General features: G+C 43.4%; 1 protein-coding gene and 6 non-coding genes across 7 annotated transcripts; 3 read left to right on the top strand and 4 right to left on the bottom strand.

Moving 5' to 3' along the window:
* Positions 1-1,672: 1,672 nt before the first annotated feature.
* On the top strand, positions 1,673-13,904 carry LOC131703088 (reticulon-4 receptor-like 2). The gene is made up of 4 exons (XM_059005952.1): positions 1,673-1,801; positions 2,203-2,460; positions 3,247-3,978; positions 13,686-13,904. Exons 1-4 carry the CDS (start codon positions 1,673-1,675, stop codon positions 13,902-13,904), a joined length of 1,338 nt encoding a protein of 445 aa, XP_058861935.1.
* A 737-nt stretch (positions 13,905-14,641) lies between these two features.
* On the top strand, positions 14,642-14,723 carry trnas-uga (transfer RNA serine (anticodon UGA)). Its single transcript has one exon. It is a non-coding gene; the product is annotated as a tRNA-Ser (tRNA).
* A 542-nt stretch (positions 14,724-15,265) lies between these two features.
* trnal-cag (transfer RNA leucine (anticodon CAG)) lies at positions 15,266-15,347 on the bottom strand. The gene has a single exon. It is a non-coding gene; the product is annotated as a tRNA-Leu (tRNA).
* Positions 15,348-16,025: 678 nt separating this feature from the next.
* Positions 16,026-16,241, bottom strand: LOC117395674 (small nucleolar RNA U3). Its single transcript, XR_004543607.1, has one exon. It is a non-coding gene; the product is annotated as a small nucleolar RNA U3 (small nucleolar RNA).
* A 1,558-nt stretch (positions 16,242-17,799) lies between these two features.
* trnas-uga (transfer RNA serine (anticodon UGA)) lies at positions 17,800-17,881 on the top strand. Its single transcript has one exon. It is a non-coding gene; the product is annotated as a tRNA-Ser (tRNA).
* A 542-nt stretch (positions 17,882-18,423) lies between these two features.
* Positions 18,424-18,505, bottom strand: trnal-cag (transfer RNA leucine (anticodon CAG)). Its single transcript has one exon. It is a non-coding gene; the product is annotated as a tRNA-Leu (tRNA).
* Positions 18,506-19,183: 678 nt separating this feature from the next.
* LOC131703379 (small nucleolar RNA U3) lies at positions 19,184-19,399 on the bottom strand. Its single transcript, XR_009309842.1, has one exon. It is a non-coding gene; the product is annotated as a small nucleolar RNA U3 (small nucleolar RNA).
* Positions 19,400-20,772: the final 1,373 nt, after the last annotated feature.

The raw sequence follows: 20,772 nt of genomic DNA, 5'->3' as shown, positions 1-20,772 counted from the left end.
TTTGGAATGCCCAATTGTTTTTAAGACAGCCCCTGTCTCACTGCTTCTACAACCCCCCCCCCCCCCACCTCCACACCTCCCCTCCTCCCCCCCCCCCCCCCACCCCCGCAGTGACTCTTTCTCGGCTGGGAGAGGCTGGAGACAGACAAGCGCACTCAAGCTTTAGTCCTCTGAAACAACACCGTACTTCAAACTGTCAAGTCAAGCTGTCCACTTTCTTCTTTCTTTGTTTTTTTGTTTCTTTCTTTCACACTGCAAGCCCAGTGTAACACAGCCGGCTCACAGGCAGGCAGGCAGGCAGGCAGGCGGGCGTCTGGCCACCCACAGGAGTCACTGGTGTGCGGTGAGACCGTGATTACCCAGCTGACTTGAGCCCCCCTGCCTGGGTGGCATTCTGCTAATTGTGCACTGTCCCCTGGGAGCCCCTTGGAAATCCTCTAGGAATCCCCTAGGTACCTCCTAGGAGCTCCTGGCCACAGCTGGCGGTGGCATAGGCCCGGATTCGAAACAGTGCATTCTGCACTCCAGGGTGTGCCTTTACAGGATGCACCACTCGGGAGTCCCCTATTATTGTTAAAGATAATAAAATATTATAATCAGATTTGTAGGTCAACAGATCCACCATAAATAAAGCGGCTTCTTGTTCCTGATGAAGTCATTTCCACCGTGCTGCTGATGTGCTGCTGTGTGAGAGTGCTAATCTGGAGTGAAATGTGTTCAGGCTTTCACACACACACATTGAGAGAGACACACACATTGAGAGACACACATACGCACACTGGAGCACACACACATTGCAAGAGAAACACACTGAGACACACACACACACTGAGAGAGAAACACACTGAGACACACACACACATTGATAGAGACACACACTGAGACACACACATTGAGAGAGAGACACACACACACACATTGAGAGAGACACACACTGAGACACACACACACAGAGAAACACACCGAGACACACACTCACACACACACATTGGGAGAGACACACACACACATTGAGATAGACACACACTGAGACACACACACACATTGAGAGACACACACACACATTGAGAGAGACACACACTGAGACACACACACACACACACACATATACACACACATTGAGATAGAAACACACCGAGACACAGACACACATTGAGAGACATACACACACACACACACACACACACACACACACACACACACTCATTGACAGTGTTCTTCTCTATTCATTGTCTTCCCTGAATTATAGAAGGCGTTCCTGTTTTTCCGAGTATTCGGGTTCCTCTATAAATGTCACCAAAGTTTCCGAGCCTCTCTCTGAGTGACTGTTCGCCCAGTCAGTTCTGTTATGTGCTGAGAATATTATATCATTGGGTCAATCGGGGTCAGGGGTCACTCTTAGAGAGATCTATGACAGACAACTGAATAAATGTTCATTGAGACATGACTTCAAATCTGTCTGTATATTGGTTTATCTGCCTTTCTGTCTTGTCTGTCATTCTGTTTATCTATCAGTCTATCTCTCTCCCCTCCCTTCTGCTCTCTCACACTCTCTCCTCTCTCTCCCCACGCAGGCTCGGTGTCTGTCTGGCTGTTGCTCTGGCTGGCAGTCTGCTCCCCTAGCCCTGCCTATTCCTGCCCCAGGCTGTGTGTCTGTTACCCCTCCCCGATGATGGTCAGCTGCCAGTCTCAGAACTTCTCGGCGGTGCCGGCCGGCATTCCCTATGACAGCCAGAGAGTATTCCTCCAAAACAACTGCATCACAGAGCTGCAGGCAGAGTCCTTCGGCTTCCAGACACAGGTACCGTCTTGCCCTGTTCACACTTCACATTTATGGGTAACCCCCTTTTCTCCCCCAATTTATAAATTGTTTTTAAGACTATGTCTGCCTCACCACTGCTGCTGCTGCTGCGATCTCCCCCGCAGTGACTCCTTCTCGGCTGGGAGAGGCTGGAGATAGACAAACACACTCAAGCTTTTGTCCTCCGAAACAACAACGTGCAAGCCCACACAATAATCTAAATGTAATTCAATTACATACTTATTTTGTTCATATATGTAGTCTTTTACAGAGTTTTTTAAACATACATATATAATTACAGGAAGGTAGGATGTTGGAGACAAATAGAAAATGTATGGGGGGGTCCATCTTTTAAGAGACACTATTTGACTGCCCACCTCTCTCTCTCTCCCTCTCATCAGGTCCTGTGGCTCTACTCCAACAACATCAGCTCCATCAAACCCGATTCCTTCAGCGACATGCGAGATCTGGAGGAGCTGGACCTGGGGGATAACCCCTCCCTGCGCACCCTCCATCCTGACTCCTTCCGGGGGCTGGACAAGCTGCAGAGCCTGCACATATACCGCTGCCAGCTGGGGACCCTGCCCGGAAACATCTTCAAAAAACTCTACAGCCTGCAGTTCCTTTACCTGCAGGACAACCTGCTGCAACACATCCAGGTGAGAGAGAGAGAGAGAGAGAGAGAGAGAGAGAGAGAGAGAGAGAGAGAGAGAGAGAGAGAGAGAGAGAGAGAGAGAGAGAGAGAGAGAGAGAGAGAGAGAGAGAGAGAGAGAGAGAGAGAGAGAGAGAGAGAGAGAGAGAGAGAGAGAGAGAGACCTCCTATCTAATACAGTGCGCCTCCAACCCTGCTCCTGGAGCCCCCCCCCCCCATCCTATCTAATACAGTGCATCTCCAACCCTGCTCCTGGAGCCCCCCCCCCATCCCTCCCATCCTATCTAATACAGTGTGTCTCCAACCCTGCTCCCGGAGAGCCCCCTCTATCCTATCTAATACAGTGCGCCTCCAACCCTGCTCCTGGAGCCCCCCCCCCCCCATCCTATCTAATACAGTGCATCTCCAACCCTGCTCCTGGAGCCCCCCCCCCATCCCTCCCATCCTATCTAATACAGTGTGTCTCCAACCCTGCTCCCGGAGAGCCCCCTCTATCCTATCTAATACAGTGTGTCTCAATCCTGCTCCTGGAGAGCCCCCTCTATCCTATCTAATACAGTGTGTCTCAACCCTGCTCCTGGAGAGCCCCCTCTATCCTATCTAATACAGTCTGTCTCAACCCTGCTCCTGGGGGGAAGGGGTGACAGGAGGCAGATACATACAGGAGAGCTATAACACAAATAATTTTAATTATATAATTTAACATACAACTTTTTGGTAGTACTGAATTTTCATGTGCCAAATATCAATCTCTGTCCCTCCCCTTCCCCCTCCCTCTCTCTCCCCCTCTCAGGACAATCTCTTCTCAGACCTGGTGAATCTCACTCACCTCTTCCTCCACGGCAACCAAATCCGAGTCCTGTCTGAAAATGTCTTCAGAGGGCTGGTCAACCTGGACAGGCTCCTCCTCCACGAGAACCGAGTGCGACAGGTCAACCGCAAAGCCTTCAGGGACCTGGGTCACCTCACCACCCTCTTCCTCTTCAACAACGCCCTAACAGACCTCCCTGCTTCGGCCCTCTCCGATCTCTCATCCCTGCAGTTCCTCAGACTCAACGGAAACCCCTGGAGCTGCTCCTGCCAGGCCCGCCCTCTCTGGGAATGGTTCCGTCAGGTCCGGATCTCCAGCTCCGAGCTCCTCTGCGCCGGTCCCGAGGAGAGGAAAGGTCTAGATTTGAGGTTCTTGAGAGAAATCGATTTCGCTCCCTGCCCCATGATGCCTTACTATCCGAGAGCCCGCGTCACTTACACCTTCAGCACCAGAACGAGATGGTGGTTCCCCAAATCGGGCAAGGCAAGCGGGGGGAATTCGGACAAATCTAAAGGCTTGGATGGAAAGAAAGGACAACAGCAAGACAACAGTTACATCAGTCCAGATAAAAGTCAAACCAAAAGTTACGAAGCTGAGTCCACATTGACGAAAGTTAAAGAGCAAGACTACTGGGAGAAATATGAAAACGAAGACTCCACTATTCGTTGTTACAAGTTGGATTGTTTGAAAGAAGCAAACGGGAAGTCCAGAGGCGTTTGTCCAGACGCGTCCCTCTTTCTCCTCTCTCTCTCCCTCACTCTCACCCTCTCCCTCTCTCTCACCCTCCACTTTTTTTTTCCTGAAACCATGTGAAGAGCATTTGTGAATTTCCCCTTAAAGTCTATATTGAAAAGATATTACGATTCAATTACTGCTCTGCAGTGTTGAGTTTCCTATAGACCAGCTCTGCTCTGAAACTGCTGTGCGATAATGAGTCTTATTAAAACTGCTGTGCGATAATGAGTCTTATTGAAACTGCTGTGCAATAGGGAGTCTCATTGAAACTGCTGTGTGATAGGGAGTCTTATTGAAACTGCTGTGCAATAGGGAGTCTCATTGAAACTGCTGTGTGATAGGGAGTCTCATTGAAACTGCTGTGTGATAGGGAGTCTTATTGAAACTGCTGTGTGATAGGGAGTCTTATTGAAACTGCTGTGCGATAATGAATCTTATTAAAACTGCTGTGTGATAATGAGTCTCATTAAAACTGCTGTGTGATAGGGAGTCTTATTGAAACTGCTGTGCAATAGGGAGTCTTATTGAAACTGCTGTGCAATAGGGAGTCTTATTGAAACTGCTGTGCGATAGGGAGTCTTATTGAAACTGCTGTGCGATAATGAGTCTTATTAAAACTGCTGTGTGATAACGAGTCTTATTGAAACTGCTGTGCAATAGGGAGTCTTATTGAAACTGCTGTGCAATAGGGAGTCTTATTGAAACTGCTGTGCAATAGGGAGTCTTATTGAAACTGCTGTGCGATAGGGAGTCTTATTGAAACTGCTGTGCGATAGTGAGTCTTATTGAAACTGCTGTGTGATAGGGAGTCTCATTGAAAGTGTTTGAGAGAGACCCAGTGAAAGCACTGTTTTAAAAGGAACTAATCTAAAAAGTTATATAAAAAAATGAAATGTTGTCTTTCCTATAGACTCGCTCTGTACAGCTCTGCAGTGTTGATCTGTCTTTCCTTTTAACCTGCTCTGTACAGCTCTGCAGTGTTGAGTTTCCTATAGACCTGCTCTGTGCAGCTCTGCAGTGTTGAGTTTCCTATAGACCTGCTCTGTGCAGCTCTGCAGTGTTGAGTTTCCTATAGACCTGCTCTGTGCAGCTCTGCAGTGTTGAGTTTCCTATAGACCTGCTCTGTGCAGCTCTGCAGTGTTGAGTTTCCTATAGACCTGCTCTGTGCAGCTCTGCAGTGTTGAGTTTCCTATAGACCTGCTCTGTGCAGCTCTGCAGTGTTGAGTTTCCTATAGACCTGCTCTGTGCAGCTCTGCAGTGTTGAGTTTCCTATAGACCTGCTCTGTGCAGCTCTGCAGTGTCGAGTTTCCTATAGACCTGCTCTGTGCAGCTCTGCAGTGTTGAGTTTCCTATAGACCTGCACTGTGCTGCTCTGCAGTGTTGAGTTTCCTATAGACCTGCTCTGTGCAGCTCTGCAGTGTTGAGTTTCCTATAGACCTACTCTGTGCAGCTCTGCCGTCTTGAGTTTCCTATAGACCTGCTCTGTGCAGCTCTGCAGTGTTGAGTTTCCTATAGACCTGCTCTGTGCAGCTCTGCAGTGTTGAGTTTCCTATAGACCTGCTCTGTGCAGCTCTGCCGTCTTGAGTTTCCTATAGACCTGCTCTGTGCAGCTCTGCAGTGTTGAGTTTCCTATAGACCTGCTCTGTGCAGCTCTGCCATCTTGAGTTTCCTATAGACCTGCTCTGTGCAGCTCTGCAGTGTTGAGTTTCCTATAGAACTGCTCTGTGCAGCTCTGCAGTGTTGAGTTTCCTACAGACCTGCTCTGTGCAGCTCTGTTCATAATGAATTACAAATTACACTTCTTTTAAAGTGTTTTGCCTTTTTTTCCCAGTTTTATGTCTCTCTCTCTCTCTCTCTCTCTCTCTCTCTCTCTTTGACTTTCTTAATTGCTATGAAAATCACTACAAAATATTCTGCAACTGTTTTAAGATGTTTAAAGATTATATATATATACAAAATGTGTTTCAGATGTTACAATTTGAAACTGTTTTCTTTTTACTTTGAAATTGCATGTATTTTATTTAATTTCAGTGCAAAATGACTATTTTTTTTTTGTTTGAAGGGACTGATCCATTTAGGTGCAGTCAAAGAGAGGGGTGAGGGAGTTTGGACTAGTAATAATACTTTAATAATAATAATAATAATAATAATAATAATAATGATAATAATATGCACAATAGCCTTAGACCAATCACCCCATATACTAACTATAATGGACTGTTCCGTGTTACTTTGTACTTTTTTTTTAAAGGTGTTGGATTGCCTGAATTTGTGTAATTTTAGGAATTTGTTTATAAAGTTGTGTATTGATTTTTTCATTTATGTATTTATTTGTTTATTTTGTTCATTCATTTTCATAAGTGTTAGATCTCAGGAATTTAAGATTTACAACATTTTTATGGATTTTAAAAACAGCACTGTACTGCACTGGGGATCTGAGAGCCAGCTAATTCAATACAGTCCAGTCTAATCTAACAGCACGGCACTGTACTGGGGATCTGAGAGCCAGCTAATTCAATACATTCCAGTCTAATCTAACAGCACTGTACTGTACTGGGGATCTGAGAGCCAGCTAATTCAATACAGTCCAGTCTAACCTGACAGCACAGTACTGTACTGGGGATCTGAGAGCCAGCTAATTCAATACAGTCCAGTCTAATCTAACAGCACTGTACTGTACTGGGGATCTGAGAGCCAGCTAATTCAATACAGTCCAGTCTAATCTAACAGCACTGTACTGAACTGGGGATCTGAGAGCCAGCTAATTCAATACAGTCCAGTCTAATCTAACAGCACTGTACTGTACTGGAGACATGAGAGCCAGCTAATTCAATACAGTCCAGTCTAATCTAACAGCACTGTACTGGGGATCTGAGAGCCAGCTAATTCAGTACAGTCCAGTCTTATCTAACAGCACTGTACTGGAGATCTGAGAGCCAGTTTATTCAATACAGTCCAGTCTAATCTAACAGCACTGTACTGTACTCATGATCTGAGAGCCAGCTAATTCAATACAGTCCAGTCTAATCTAACAGCACTGTACTGTACTGGGAATCTGAGAGCCAGCTAATTCAATACAGTCCAGTCTAATCTAACAGCACTGTACTGTACTGGGAATCTGAGAGCCAGCTAATTCAATACAGTCCAGTCTAATCTAACAGCACTGTACTGTACTGGGGATCTGAGAGCCAGCTAATTCAATACAGTCCAGTCTAATCTAACAGCACGGTACTGTACTGGGGATCTGAGAGCCAGCTAATTCAATACAGTCCAGTCTAATCTAACAGCACTGTACTGGGGATCTGAGAGCCAGCTAATTCAATACAGTCCAGTCTAATCTAACAGCACGGTACTGTACTGGGGATCTGAGAGCCAGCTAATTCAATACAGTCCAGTCTAATCTAACAGCACTGTACTGTACTGGGGATCTGAGAGCCAGCTAATTCAATACAGTCCAGTCTAATCTAACAGCACAGTACTGTACTGGGGATCTGGGAGACAGCTAATTCAATACAGTCCAGTCGAATCTAACAGCACTGTGCTGTACTGGGGATCTGAGAGCCAGCTAATTCAATACAGTCCAGTCTAATCTAACAGCACTGTACTGTACTGGGGATCGGAGAGCCAGCTAATTCAATACAGTCCAGTCTAATCTAACAGCACGGTACTGTACTGGGGAACTGAGAGCCAGCTAATTCAATACAGTCCAGTCTAATCTAACAGCACTGTACTGTACTGGGGATCTGAGAGCCAGCTAATTCAATACAGTCCAGTCTAATCAAACAGCACTGTACTGTACTGGGGATCTGAGAGCCGGCTAATTCAATACAGTCCAGTCTAATCAAACAGCACTGTACTGTATTGGAGACATGAGAGCCAGCTAATTCAATACAGTCCAGTCTAATCTAACAGCACTGTACTGGGGATCTGAGAGCCAGCTAATTCAGTACAGTCCAGTCTTATCTAACAGCACTGTACTGGAGATCTGAGAGCCAGTTTATTCAATACAGTCCAGTCTAATCTAACAGCACTGTACTTTACTGGGGATCTGAGAGCCAGCTAATTCAATACAGTCCAGTCTAATCTAACAGCACTGTACTGGGGATCTGAGAGCCAGCTAATTCAATACAGTCCAGTCTAATCTAACAGCACGGTACTGTACTGGGGATCTGAGAGCCAGCTAATTCAATACAGTCCAGTCTAATCTAACAGCACGGTACTGTACTGGGGATCTGAGAGCCAGCTAATTCAATACAGTCCAGTCTAATCTAACAGCACTGTACTGTACTGGGGATCTGAGAGCCAGCTAATTCAATACAGTCCAGTCTAATCTAACAGCACTGTACTGTACTGGGGATCTGAGAGCCAGCTAATTCAATACAGTCCAGTCTAATCTAACAGCACAGTACTGTACTGGGGATCTGGGAGACAGCTAATTCAATACAGTCCAGTCGAATCTAACAGCACTGTGCTGTACTGGGGATCTGAGAGCCAGCTAATTCAATACAGTCCAGTCTAATCTAACAGCACTGTACTGTACTGGGGATCGGAGAGCCAGCTAATTCAATACAGTCCAGTCTAATCTAACAGCACGGTACTGTAATGGGGAACTGAGAGCCAGCTAATTCAATACAGTCCAGTCTAATCTAACAGCACTGTACTGTACTGGGGATCTGAGAGCCAGCTAATTCAATACAGTCCAGTCTAATCAAACAGCACTGTACTGTACTGGGGATCTGAGAGCCAGCTAATTCAATACAGTCCAGTCTAATCAAACAGCACTGTACTGTATTGGAGACATGAGAGCCAGCTAATTCAATACAGTCCAGTCTAATCTAACAGCGCTGTACTGTACTGGGGATCTGAGAGCCAGCTAATTCAATACAGTCCAGTCTAATCTAACAGCACTGTACTGTACTGGGGATCTGAGAGCCAGCTAATTCAATACAGTCCAGTCTAATCAAACAGCACTGTACTGTACTGGAGACATGAGAGCCAGCTAATTCAATACAGTCCAGTCTAATCTAACAGCACTGTACTGGGGATCTGAGAGCCAGCTAATTCAATACAGTCCAGTCTAATCTAACAGCACGGTACTGTACTGGGGATCTGAGAGCCAGCTAATTCAATACAGTCCAGTCTAATCTAACAGCACGGTACTGTACTGGGGATCTGAGAGCCAGCTAATTCAATACAGTCCAGTCTAATCTAACAGCACTGTACTGTACTGGAGACATGAGAGCCAGCTAATTCAATACAGTCCAGTCTAATCTAACAGCACTGTACTGGGGATCTGAGAGCCAGCTAATTCAGTACAGTCCAGTCTTATCTAACAGCACTGTACTGGAGATCTGAGAGCCAGTTTATTCAATACAGTCCAGTCTAATCTAACAGCACTGTACTGTACTCATGATCTGAGAGCCAGCTAATTCAATACAGTCCAGTCTAATCTAACAGCACTGTACTGTACTGGGAATCTGAGAGCCAGCTAATTCAATACAGTCCAGTCTAATCTAACAGCACTGTACTGTACTGGGAATCTGAGAGCCAGCTAATTCAATACAGTCCAGTCTAATCTAACAGCACTGTACTGTACTGGGGATCTGAGAGCCAGCTAATTCAATACAGTCCAGTCGAATCTAACAGCACGGTAATGTACTGGGGATCTGAGAGCCAGCTAATTCAATACAGTCCAGTCTAATCTAACAGCACTGTACTGGGGATCTGAGAGCCAGCTAATTCAATACAGTCCAGTCTAATCTAACAGCACGGTACTGTACTGGGGATCTGAGAGCCAGCTAATTCAATACAGTCCAGTCTAATCTAACAGCACTGTACTGTACTGGGGATCTGAGAGCCAGCTAATTCAATACAGTCCAGTCTAATCTAACAGCACAGTACTGTACTGGGGATCTGGGAGACAGCTAATTCAATACAGTCCAGTCGAATCTAACAGCACTGTGCTGTACTGGGGATCTGAGAGCCAGCTAATTCAATACAGTCCAGTCTAATCTAACAGCACTGTACTGTACTGGGGATCGGAGAGCCAGCTAATTCAATACAGTCCAGTCTAATCTAACAGCACGGTACTGTACTGGGGAACTGAGAGCCAGCTAATTCAATACAGTCCAGTCTAATCTAACAGCACTGTACTGTACTGGGGATCTGAGAGCCAGCTAATTCAATACAGTCCAGTCTAATCAAACAGCACTGTACTGTACTGGGGATCTGAGAGCCAGCTAATTCAATACAGTCCAGTCTAATCAAACAGCACTGTACTGTATTGGAGACATGAGAGCCAGCTAATTCAATACAGTCCAGTCTAATCTAACAGCACTGTACTGGGGATCTGAGAGCCAGCTAATTCAGTACAGTCCAGTCTTATCTAACAGCACTGTACTGGAGATCTGAGAGCCAGTTTATTCAATACAGTCCAGTCTAATCTAACAGCACTGTACTTTACTGGGGATCTGAGAGCCAGCTAATTCAATACAGTCCAATCTAATCTAACAGCACTGTACTGGGGATCTGAGAGCCAGCTAATTCAATACAGTCCAGTCTAATCTAACAGCACGGTACTGTACTGGGGATCTGAGAGCCAGCTAATTCAATACAGTCCAGTCTAATCTAACAGCACGGTACTGTACTGGGGATCTGAGAGCCAGCTAATTCAATACAGTCCAGTCTAATCTAACAGCACTGTACTGTACTGGGGATCTGAGAGCCAGCTAATTCAATACAGTCCAGTCTAATCTAACAGCACAGTACTGTACTGGGGATCTGGGAGACAGCTAATTCAATACAGTCCAGTCTAATCTAACAGCACTGTGCTGTACTGGGGATCTGAGAGCCAGCTAATTCAATACAGTCCAGTCTAATCTAACAGCACTGTACTGTACTGGGGATCGGAGAGCCAGCTAATTCAATACAGTCCAGTCTAATCTAACAGCACGGTACTGTAATGGGGAACTGAGAGCCAGCTAATTCAATACAGTCCAGTCTAATCTAACAGCACTGTACTGTACTGGGGATCTGAGAGCCAGCTAATTCAATACAGTCCAGTCTAATCAAACAGCACTGTACTGTACTGGGGATCTGAGAGCCAGCTAATTCAATACAGTCCAGTCTAATCAAACAGCACTGTACTGTATTGGAGACATGAGAGCCAGCTAATTCAATACAGTCCAGTCTAATCTAACAGCACTGTACTGTACTGGGGATCTGAGAGCCAGCTAATTCAATACAGTCCAGTCTAATCTAACAGCACTGTACTGTACTGGGGATCTGAGAGCCAGCTAATTCAATACAGTCCAGTCTAATCAAACAGCACTGTACTGTACTGGAGACATGAGAGCCAGCTAATTCAATACAGTCCAGTCTAATCTAACAGCACTGTACTGGGGATCTGAGAGCCAGCTAATTCAGTACAGTCCAGTCTTATCTAACAGCACTGTACTGGAGATCTGAGAGCCAGTTTATTCAATACAGTCCAGTCTAATCTAACAGCACTGTACTTTACTGGGGATCTGAGAGCCAGCTAATTCAATACAGTCCAGTCTAATCTAACAGCACTGTACTGGGGATCTGAGAGCCAGCTAATTCAATACAGTCCAGTCTAATCTAACAGCACGGTACTGTACTGGGGATCTGAGAGCCAGCTAATTCAATACAGTCCAGTCTAATCTAACAGCACTGTACTGGGGATCTGAGAGCCAGCTAATTCAGTACAGTCCAGTCTTATCTAACAGCACTTTACTGGAGATCTGAGAGCCAGTTTATTCAATACAGTCCAGTCTAATCTAACAGCACTGTACTGTACTCATGATCTGAGAGCCAGCTAATTCAATACAGTCCAGTCTAATCGAACAGCACGGTACTGTACTGGGAATCTGAGAGCCAGCTAATTCAATACAGTCCAGTCTAATCTAACAGCACTGTACTGGGGATCTGAGAGCCAGCTAATTCAATACAGTCCAGTCTAATCTAACAGCACGGTACTGTACTGGGGATCTGAGAGCCAGCTAATTCAATACAGTCCAGTCGAATCTAACAGCACTGTGCTGTACTGGGGATCTGAGAGCCAGCTAATTCAATACAGTCCAGTCTAATCTAACAGTACTGTACAGTACTGGGGATCTGAGAGCAAGCTAATTCAATACATTCCAGTCTAATCTAACAGCACGGTACTGTACTGGAGATATGAGAGCCAGCTAATTCAATACAGTCCAGTCTAATCTAACAGCACTGTACTGTACTGGGGATCTGAGAGCCAGCTAATTCAATACAGTAGAGTCTAATCTAACAGCACGGTACTGTACTGGGGATCTGAGAGCCAGCTAATTCAATACATTCCAGTCGAATCTAACAGCACGGTACTGTACTGGAGATCTGAGAGCCAGCTAATTCAATACATTCCAGTCTAATCTAACAGCACTGTACTGTACTGGGGATCTGAGAGCCAGCTAATTCAATACAGTCCAGTCTAATCTAACAGCACGGTACTGTACTGGTGACCTGAGAGCCAGCTAACAATACAGTCCAGTCTAATCTAACAGCACTGTACTGGAGATATGAGAGCCAGCTAATGCAATACAGTCCAGTCTAATCTAACAGCACGGTACTGTACTGGGGATCTGAGAGCCAGCTAATTCAATACAGTCCAGTCTAATCTAACAGCACGGTACTGTACTGGAGATCTGAGTGCCAGCTAATTCAATACAGTCCAGTCTAATCTAACAGCACTGTACTGTACTTGGGATCTGAGAGCCAGCTAATTCAATACAGTCCAGTCTAATCTAACAGCACTGTACTGTACTGTACTGGACATTTTGGTAGGGGCTTTGTTCACATGCGACAATTGACAAGCTCTTACCAAGATGGCAGCCCAACAACAAACAGAAAAAAAACGAGAAAATATTTTAACTATTGTCATTCTTTTAACAAAAAAAAAACATTCCGTGTTGTATTGTGTTGTATTTTTGTAAAAAAAACAAACATGTTGAATAAATGCTTTATTTAAAAAAAAAAAAAAAAACCTAAAAAAACATCTTTTGTGTTTCCTCTTTTCAAGCAAAATCCAATGGGACTTTATTTGATTTCATGCCAAACACACATACATCAAATATATTTCTGTCAATAAAAACATAATTCTTAAAGGTGATTAAATTAGTTTTATCTTTTCTTAATGAATGTCTTTTAAATTTGTAAAATTTTAACCCATTAAAATAGAACAAATCGACAGAAATTAATGCATTTGTCGCTCGTTACCCTTTTTCATTTTTTATTATTATAAAGTCCAGCCACTGTAAAATATCAGAAATTATCGCGATCGCTAAAACCCAGCCCATCACAGATGCATCATGGGAACAAAGAACAGTCGTTTGAAATTGAATACGAATATATTCAATATTTGACCAAAAAAGAGGGGATATGGCAGGAAGACAAGTAAGAGAATAATCTTTTTTATTGTATTTTCTTAATTAAACAGGAAATAGAAAACTTTTTTTTTTCTCAGCGTCTTTTCTGTGTTTTCAACGTGTTGTGTTGTCAGGATACCGTACACACTTAACTCGCTCAGTCAAAAATAGATTTTTTGAAGCTTAACTATTTAATTTATTTTTTTGTAATATTTTAAAAAAATCTCCCAATTTGGAATATCCAATTGTTTTTTTATGGCGCTGCTGCAGCTTCCCGTATCGACTCGGGAGAACGAAGACTCATCATGCGCATCCTCTGAAACAAACGCCGTCAGCCACCTTCCTCTTGTCACACTGCAACAGCAAAGCCAGCCGCACCTGGCTGTAGCGGTGTTGGAGGAAACGCAGTTCTGCCCACAACTCGCAGGAGACCGGTCGCCACAGGAGTTGCTGGAGCTTGTTGAGACAATGATTACCAAGCTGACCTAAACCCTCCCAACCCGGGTGGCACTCTGCCAACTGTGCGCCGCCCCCTCGGCGTTCCTGTCGGCGATGGCATAGTCTGGATTGGAACCAGCGATCTCCAGGCTATAAGGCACACCCTGCAATTCAGATGAAGCGCCTCAGCTGGATGCGCCACGCTCCCCCCAACAATTCAGCAATTCAGTAGGCTACGTTTGACCCGTTCAGTTAATCAGTGCAGTGTTTTTCACTAGTTTTCTGTTAGGTTATCATCTGTTTTCTTTCTCAGTATTAGCCGTGATTTCCTGGAAAATGTGACAGTGGCGACCTGCAAGTTTGGTCCATCCATAATTAAATACTCTACTGCAGTTACTGCTTGCTCTTAAATATAACTCTATTTAATGTATTGCAGCTGCTCTTATTTAAACTGCCTTTACATTGATTTCCACATTCCATTTTGCACTCGTTATTCGTCCGATTTGATCTCCATTCTGCTTCCAAGCTGATGGCTGGGAAGCCTATTGTTTCTGTTAGGATTAAATAGCTACGTATTTTGAAATAAAGATGTATTCATTATTATGAACGTTAACAGAAAGTATATTGTATTTACTTTTCCCATGTGTGCTTGCCTTGTACAAATCTGACAGAGTTTCAACAAAGGCATTTGACTTGGGTTCATTAGTTAGCCTATACTGCCATCTACAGCATTACTGCGGGAGCCGTTTACTTCTTTTGGATATTTTCACAACTAACCGTGCGAGCATGTAGTCGTGGCCGAGTGGTTAAGGCGATGGACTTGAAATCCATTGGGGTTTCCCCGCGCAGGTTCGAATCCTGCCGACTACGTAAGCTTTGTTTTTAATTGATTGTATGTGTTCATTGTTAATACATGTTTAAAGCACAGGAAGTCTGAAATATTACTGGTTGTAGTTCATATCGCTTCAATTCATTTTGTTAAAGATTGTTCATTTTGGCACCAATACAAATGCTGTGGTTTCTTTAAAGAAGAAAAGCCATGGCCCGTACGGGGATCAAACCCGCAACCTTGGCGTTATTAGCACCACGCTCTAACCAACTGAGCTAACCTGCCACACACTCAAAACTTGATACTAGAACCCGAGGAAAATAAGTCCTGCGGACATTATGATTGTTCTACCAAGATGTTCTCATGTTAAACTGAACAATAACACATTCAAAGTATTGGAAAGGCATAATTAGAGGCCTCGTCATAATGAGGCAGTTTAACAGTGTGAAGGATGTGGTGAGGTGCAGGCTTGCGGTGACTTTCTCTCATTTAACGACCTTGTGATTTGAATACTAACAAGAAAAACAAATCAAATTACCAAGCATTCGATGGACGTTTTAAGAAATAAATAAACAAAAAGATTTGTCAGAAGTGGGATTCGAACCCACGCCTCCAGAGAGACTGCGACCTGAACGCAGCGCCTTAGACCGCTCGGCCATCCTGACTTACACCGACAACTTTGCACAACACTGCAGTACACTGCTGAACCTCCAATGTCTGACGCTACAGTAAATCACCTGGTGTGTGCGTGAACTTATTCTTTTTCTGTTTATATTAAGGAGGGCGACCTGTTTCGTCGCATTCTATATGGGATCACAAGGACACTCCTCTTACAGACAGAAAATATACGGCAAACAGAGCGATCGCTTCACGGTTAGAAACAAATCAGAACAGTCTGTTAGCAAATTAACTTCATGAAAAAAACACACAGGACTTACATAAATGTTACAGATATGTTTCGTAGACACAAAAGTTGTAACATAATTGAGTACATTTGTAAACTATCCGCCAGTAACAGACATTATCTCACATTATCTCTAGTTTCAAACGCATTATCACAGGCGGCACAATTACGACATGGAAAAAATCCAGTATATTTGTCCAGTACACCGAGATCTCTCGAACGTTTCAATGAGTCAGCCCTTAATAAACACACTCCGTGTTCATTTCTGTGTATATGACATTGTCTATACACAATACCTGCCATGTAAGCCTATTGGCATCAAACCGATCACAATTAATGTGATCCGTGTTTTCAGTCAGAATTATAGTTTTAATCAATCGTCGAAAAAGCAGCAGTGCTTTGCAACTGTAGTTCGTCTTGCGTACCTTTAGGTAAGATACCCACTCAGAACGTGTCCGCTTCCTCCAGCCCCCTAAGGAACACTGGAGGGGTCATCAATAACAGGGAGCAGTTGGCCAAAAAACAACACTCACTGCCTCCTTCACGCTCAAAAGTGAACACTCTCACTCTTCCTCGTGGATAGCGAGTCCAAACACTTTAAAAACGCATTTCGCTAGCAAATCGCTATAGAAATGATCTCTGAAAGTATTGTTTTATGGGCAAGTGGCCGACCGTCTCCCTCCAACTCTGTGGCACCGGCAGCTGTGCCGCTGAGAAATTAACAGGGACTTTCATATAATGCAATTGCTGTTGCCCAGTGAGGTGTTACAACAACATTTCAAACTCATTCCAAACTGCAGGCGGTTAAAAGCTTAATTGGGTTCAAGTTTCTCGTATGATTTAAAAAGTAGGAGCCAGTTGCCTCATTTGCATTGTCTGCCTTCCTCCTTTGCACTGTGAAGTCTATCAAATTTGTGCTTAAAATCTGAATACGATTCCCATTTGAATCGTGTATATTTGGTTTCCATTTTAGCAATATGCATACACACTGTTCTGTTGAGCTCCCAGGGTGTTATCTAATAAAACACCATAATCGGTTAGCACGATCGGCTGTTAATCGAAATTTTGGTGTTTCAAGCCCACGCAGAGATGATGCTTTTTGCATTTCTTTATCGCATTAGAAAATGGCACTATAATACGTTTTTATTTCCTCCAATTACACTAAAGAAAAAATGTGCTGTTTTTTTAATTCAAAAAATTAATTAAGAACAAATAACCCTAGTCGTGCTGTATACAAAAACCCGGTATCGAAGCAGGGACCGTTACAGTCTAACGCTCTCCCAACTGAGCTATTTCAGCTTGACGCGATGTTGCTATCGAGACAGCATTCTTTTCGTCACTCGCCTTTTTGTCAAGCCAGTAAACCTGCATGTAATGAGAAACGTTCAACAGTTCGGAAACACCACAATAGAATCCAATGCCTTTGCAAATGTGTTTCCAAACTGTTAGTTTTTCTCCCAAATGTGGTTTCTCAAAAAATGGTTTTGCCTACTTTTTATTATTATTATTACTTTTTCCAGAGTAAGACCAAAAGGCAAACATCCAGGAAATAGTTAAACACTGCTACAGGGCTTGAACTGTCTCAACAAACGTTTAGTGGTTAAAGATAAAGGGCTTTTAACCAGGAGGTCCCCCGGTACAAATCCCACCTCAGCCACTGACTCATTGTGTGACCCTGAGCAAGTCACTTAACCTCCTTGTGCTCCGTTTTTCGGGTGAGATGTAAATGTAAGTGACTCTACAGCTGATGCATAGTTCACACACCCTAGTCTCTGTAAGTTGCCATGTGTATAATAAAAACGAACATAATTATGGTATGTTTTATTAGCATGAGATACTTTGTAGATCTTGTTATCTGCTAAGTCCGCTCACGCTAGCCAGAACGTGCTCGAGTGCTCTGGCAACAGCCATGAAGCAAGTCAATTTTTCAGTTCAATTAAATAACTACTTTGTTTTTGTGGATGGGGGTGTTTCTTGAAAAGATCAGTTAAATAGCTACGTATTTTGAAATAAAGATGTATTCATTATTATGAACGTTAACAAAAATTATATTTTATTTACATTTCCCACGTGTGCTTGCATTGTACAAATCTGACAGTTTCAACAAAGACATTTGACTTGGGTTCATTAGTTAGCCTATACTGCCATCTACAGCATTACTGCGGGAGCCGTTTACTTCTTTTGGATATTTTCACAACTAACCGTGCGAGCATGTAGTCGTGGCCGAGTGGTTAAGGCGATGGACTTGAAATCCATTGGGGTTTCCCCGCGCAGGTTCGAATCCTGCCGACTACGTAAGCTTTGTTTTTAATTGATTGTATGTGTTCATTGTTAATACATGTTTAAAGCACAGGAAGTCTGAAATATTACTGGTTGTAGTTCATATCGCTTCAGTTCATTTTGTTAAAGATTGTTCATTTTGGCACCAATACAAATGCTGTGGTTTCTTTAAAGAAGAAAAGCCATGGCCCGTACGGGGATCAAACCCGCAACCTTGGCGTTATTAGCACCACGCTCTAACCAACTGAGCTAACCTGCCACACACTCAAAACTTGATACTAGAACCCGAGGAAAATAAGTCCTGCGGACATTATGATTGTTCTACCAAGATGTTCTCATGTTAAACTGAACAATAACACATTCAAAGTATTGGAAAGGCATAATTAGAGGCCTCGTCATAATGAGGCAGTTTAACAGTGTGAAGGATGTGGTGAGGTGCAGGCTTGCGGTGACTTTCTCTCATTTAACGACCTTGTGATTTGAATACTAACAAGAAAAACAAATCAAATTACCAAGCATTCGATGGACGTTTTAAGAAATAAATAAACAAAAAGATTTGTCAGAAGTGGGATTCGAACCCACGCCTCCAGAGAGACTGCGACCTGAACGCAGCGCCTTAGACCGCTCGGCCATCCTGACTTACACCGACAACTTTGCACAACACTGCAGTACACTGCTGAACCTCCAATGTCTGACGCTACAGTAAATCACCTGGTGTGTGCGTGAACTTATTCTTTTTCTGTTTATATTAAGGAGGGCGACCTGTTTCGTCGCATTCTATATGGGATCACAAGGACACTCCTCTTACAGACAGAAAATATACGGCAAACAGAGCGATCGCTTCACGGTTAGAAACAAATCAGAACAGTCTGTTAGCAAATTAACTTCATGAAAAAAACACACAGGACTTACATAAATGTTACAGATATGTTTCGTAGACACAAAAGTTGTAACATAATTGAGTACATTTGTAAACTATCCGCCAGTAACAGACATTATCTCACATTATCTCTAGTTTCAAACGCATTATCACAGGCGGCACAATTACGACATGGAAAAAATCCAGTATATTTGTCCAGTACACCGAGATCTCTCGAACGTTTCAATGAGTCAGCCCTTAATAAACACACTCCGTGTTCATTTCTGTGTATATGACATTGTCTATACACAATACCTGCCATGTAAGCCTATTGGCATCAAACCGATCACAATTAATGTGATCCGTGTTTTCAGTCAGAATTATAGTTTTAATCAATCGTCGAAAAAGCAGCAGTGCTTTGCAACTGTAGTTCGTCTTGCGTACCTTTAGGTAAGATACCCACTCAGAACGTGTCCGCTTCCTCCAGCCCCCTAAGGAACACTGGAGGGGTCATCAATAACAGGGAGCAGTTGGCCAAAAAACAACACTCACTGCCTCCTTCACGCTCAAAAGTGAACACTCTCACTCTTCCTCGTGGATAGCGAGTCCAAACACTTTAAAAACGCATTTCGCTAGCAAATCGCTATAGAAATGATCTCTGAAAGTATTGTTTTATGGGCAAGTGGCCGACCGTCTCCCTCCAACTCTGTGGCACCGGCAGCTGTGCCGCTGAGAAATTAACAGGGACTTTCATATAATGCAATTGCTGTTGCCCAGTGAGGTGTTACAACAACATTTCAAACTCATTCCAAACTGCAGGCGGTTAAAAGCTTAATTGGGTTCAAGTTTCTCGTATGATTTAAAAAGTAGGAGCCAGTTGCCTCATTTGCATTGTCTGCCTTCCTCCTTTGCACTGTGAAGTCTATCAAATTTGTGCTTAAAATCTGAATACGATTCCCATTTGAATCGTGTATATTTGGTTTCCATTTTAGCAATATGCATACACACTGTTCTGTTGAGCTCCCAGGGTGTTATCTAATAAAACACCATAATCGGTTAGCACGATCGGCTGTTAATCGAAATTTTGGTGTTTCAAGCCCACGCAGAGATGATGCTTTTTGCATTTCTTTATCGCATTAGAAAATGGCACTATAATACGTTTTTATTTCCTCCAATTACACTAAAGAAAAAATGTGCTGTTTTTTTAATTCAAAAAATTAATTAAGAACAAATAACCCTAGTCGTGCTGTATACAAAAACCCGGTATCGAAGCAGGGACCGTTACAGTCTAACGCTCTCCCAACTGAGCTATTTCAGCTTGACGCGATGTTGCTATCGAGACAGCATTCTTTTCGTCACTCGCCTTTTTGTCAAGCCAGTAAACCTGCATGTAATGAGAAACGTTCAACAGTTCGGAAACACCACAATAGAATCCAATGCCTTTGCAAATGTGTTTCCAAACTGTTAGTTTTTCTCCCAAATGTGGTTTCTCAAAAAATGGTTTTGCCTACTTTTTATTATTATTATTACTTTTTCCAGAGTAAGACCAAAAGGCAAACATCCAGGAAATAGTTAAACACTGCTACAGGGCTTGAACTGTCTCAACAAACGTTTAGTGGTTAAAGATAAAGGGCTTTTAACCAGGAGGTCCCCCGGTACAAATCCCACCTCAGCCACTGACTCATTGTGTGACCCTGAGCAAGTCACTTAACCTCCTTGTGCTCCGTTTTTCGGGTGAGATGTAAATGTAAGTGACTCTACAGCTGATGCATAGTTCACACACCCTAGTCTCTGTAAGTTGCCATGTGTATAATAAAAACGAACATAATTATGGTATGTTTTATTAGCATGAGATACTTTGTAGATCTTGTTATCTGCTAAGTCCGCTCACGCTAGCCAGAACGTGCTCGAGTGCTCTGGCAACAGCCATGAAGCAAGTCAATTTTTCAGTTCAATTAAATAACTACTTTGTTTTTGTGGATGGGGGTGTTTCTTGAAAAGATCAGTTAAATAGCTACGTATTTTGAAATAAAGATGTATTCATTAT

Source organism: Acipenser ruthenus, chromosome 32 (assembly GCF_902713425.1).
Source record: "Acipenser ruthenus chromosome 32, fAciRut3.2 maternal haplotype, whole genome shotgun sequence".
Classification (NCBI taxonomy): Eukaryota; Metazoa; Chordata; class Actinopteri; order Acipenseriformes; family Acipenseridae; genus Acipenser; species Acipenser ruthenus.
Note: the sequence above shows the minus strand (reverse complement) of the source record. Positions and strands in the feature narration are given on the sequence as shown.

Bases quoted from the DNA above. Each gene is read 5' to 3' on its own strand.
- LOC131703088 (XM_059005952.1), top strand. From the start codon at position 1,673: ATGGTCAGCTGCCAGTCTCAGAACTTCTCGGCGGTGCCGGCCGGCATT. The intron at 2,461-3,246 runs GTGAGAGAGAGA...TCCCCCTCTCAG, and splicing joins ACCTGCTGCAACACATCCAG to GACAATCTCTTCTCAGACCT. The intron at 3,979-13,685 runs GTTTGTCCAGAC...GCGCTGCTGCAG, and splicing joins CAAACGGGAAGTCCAGAGGC to CTTCCCGTATCGACTCGGGA.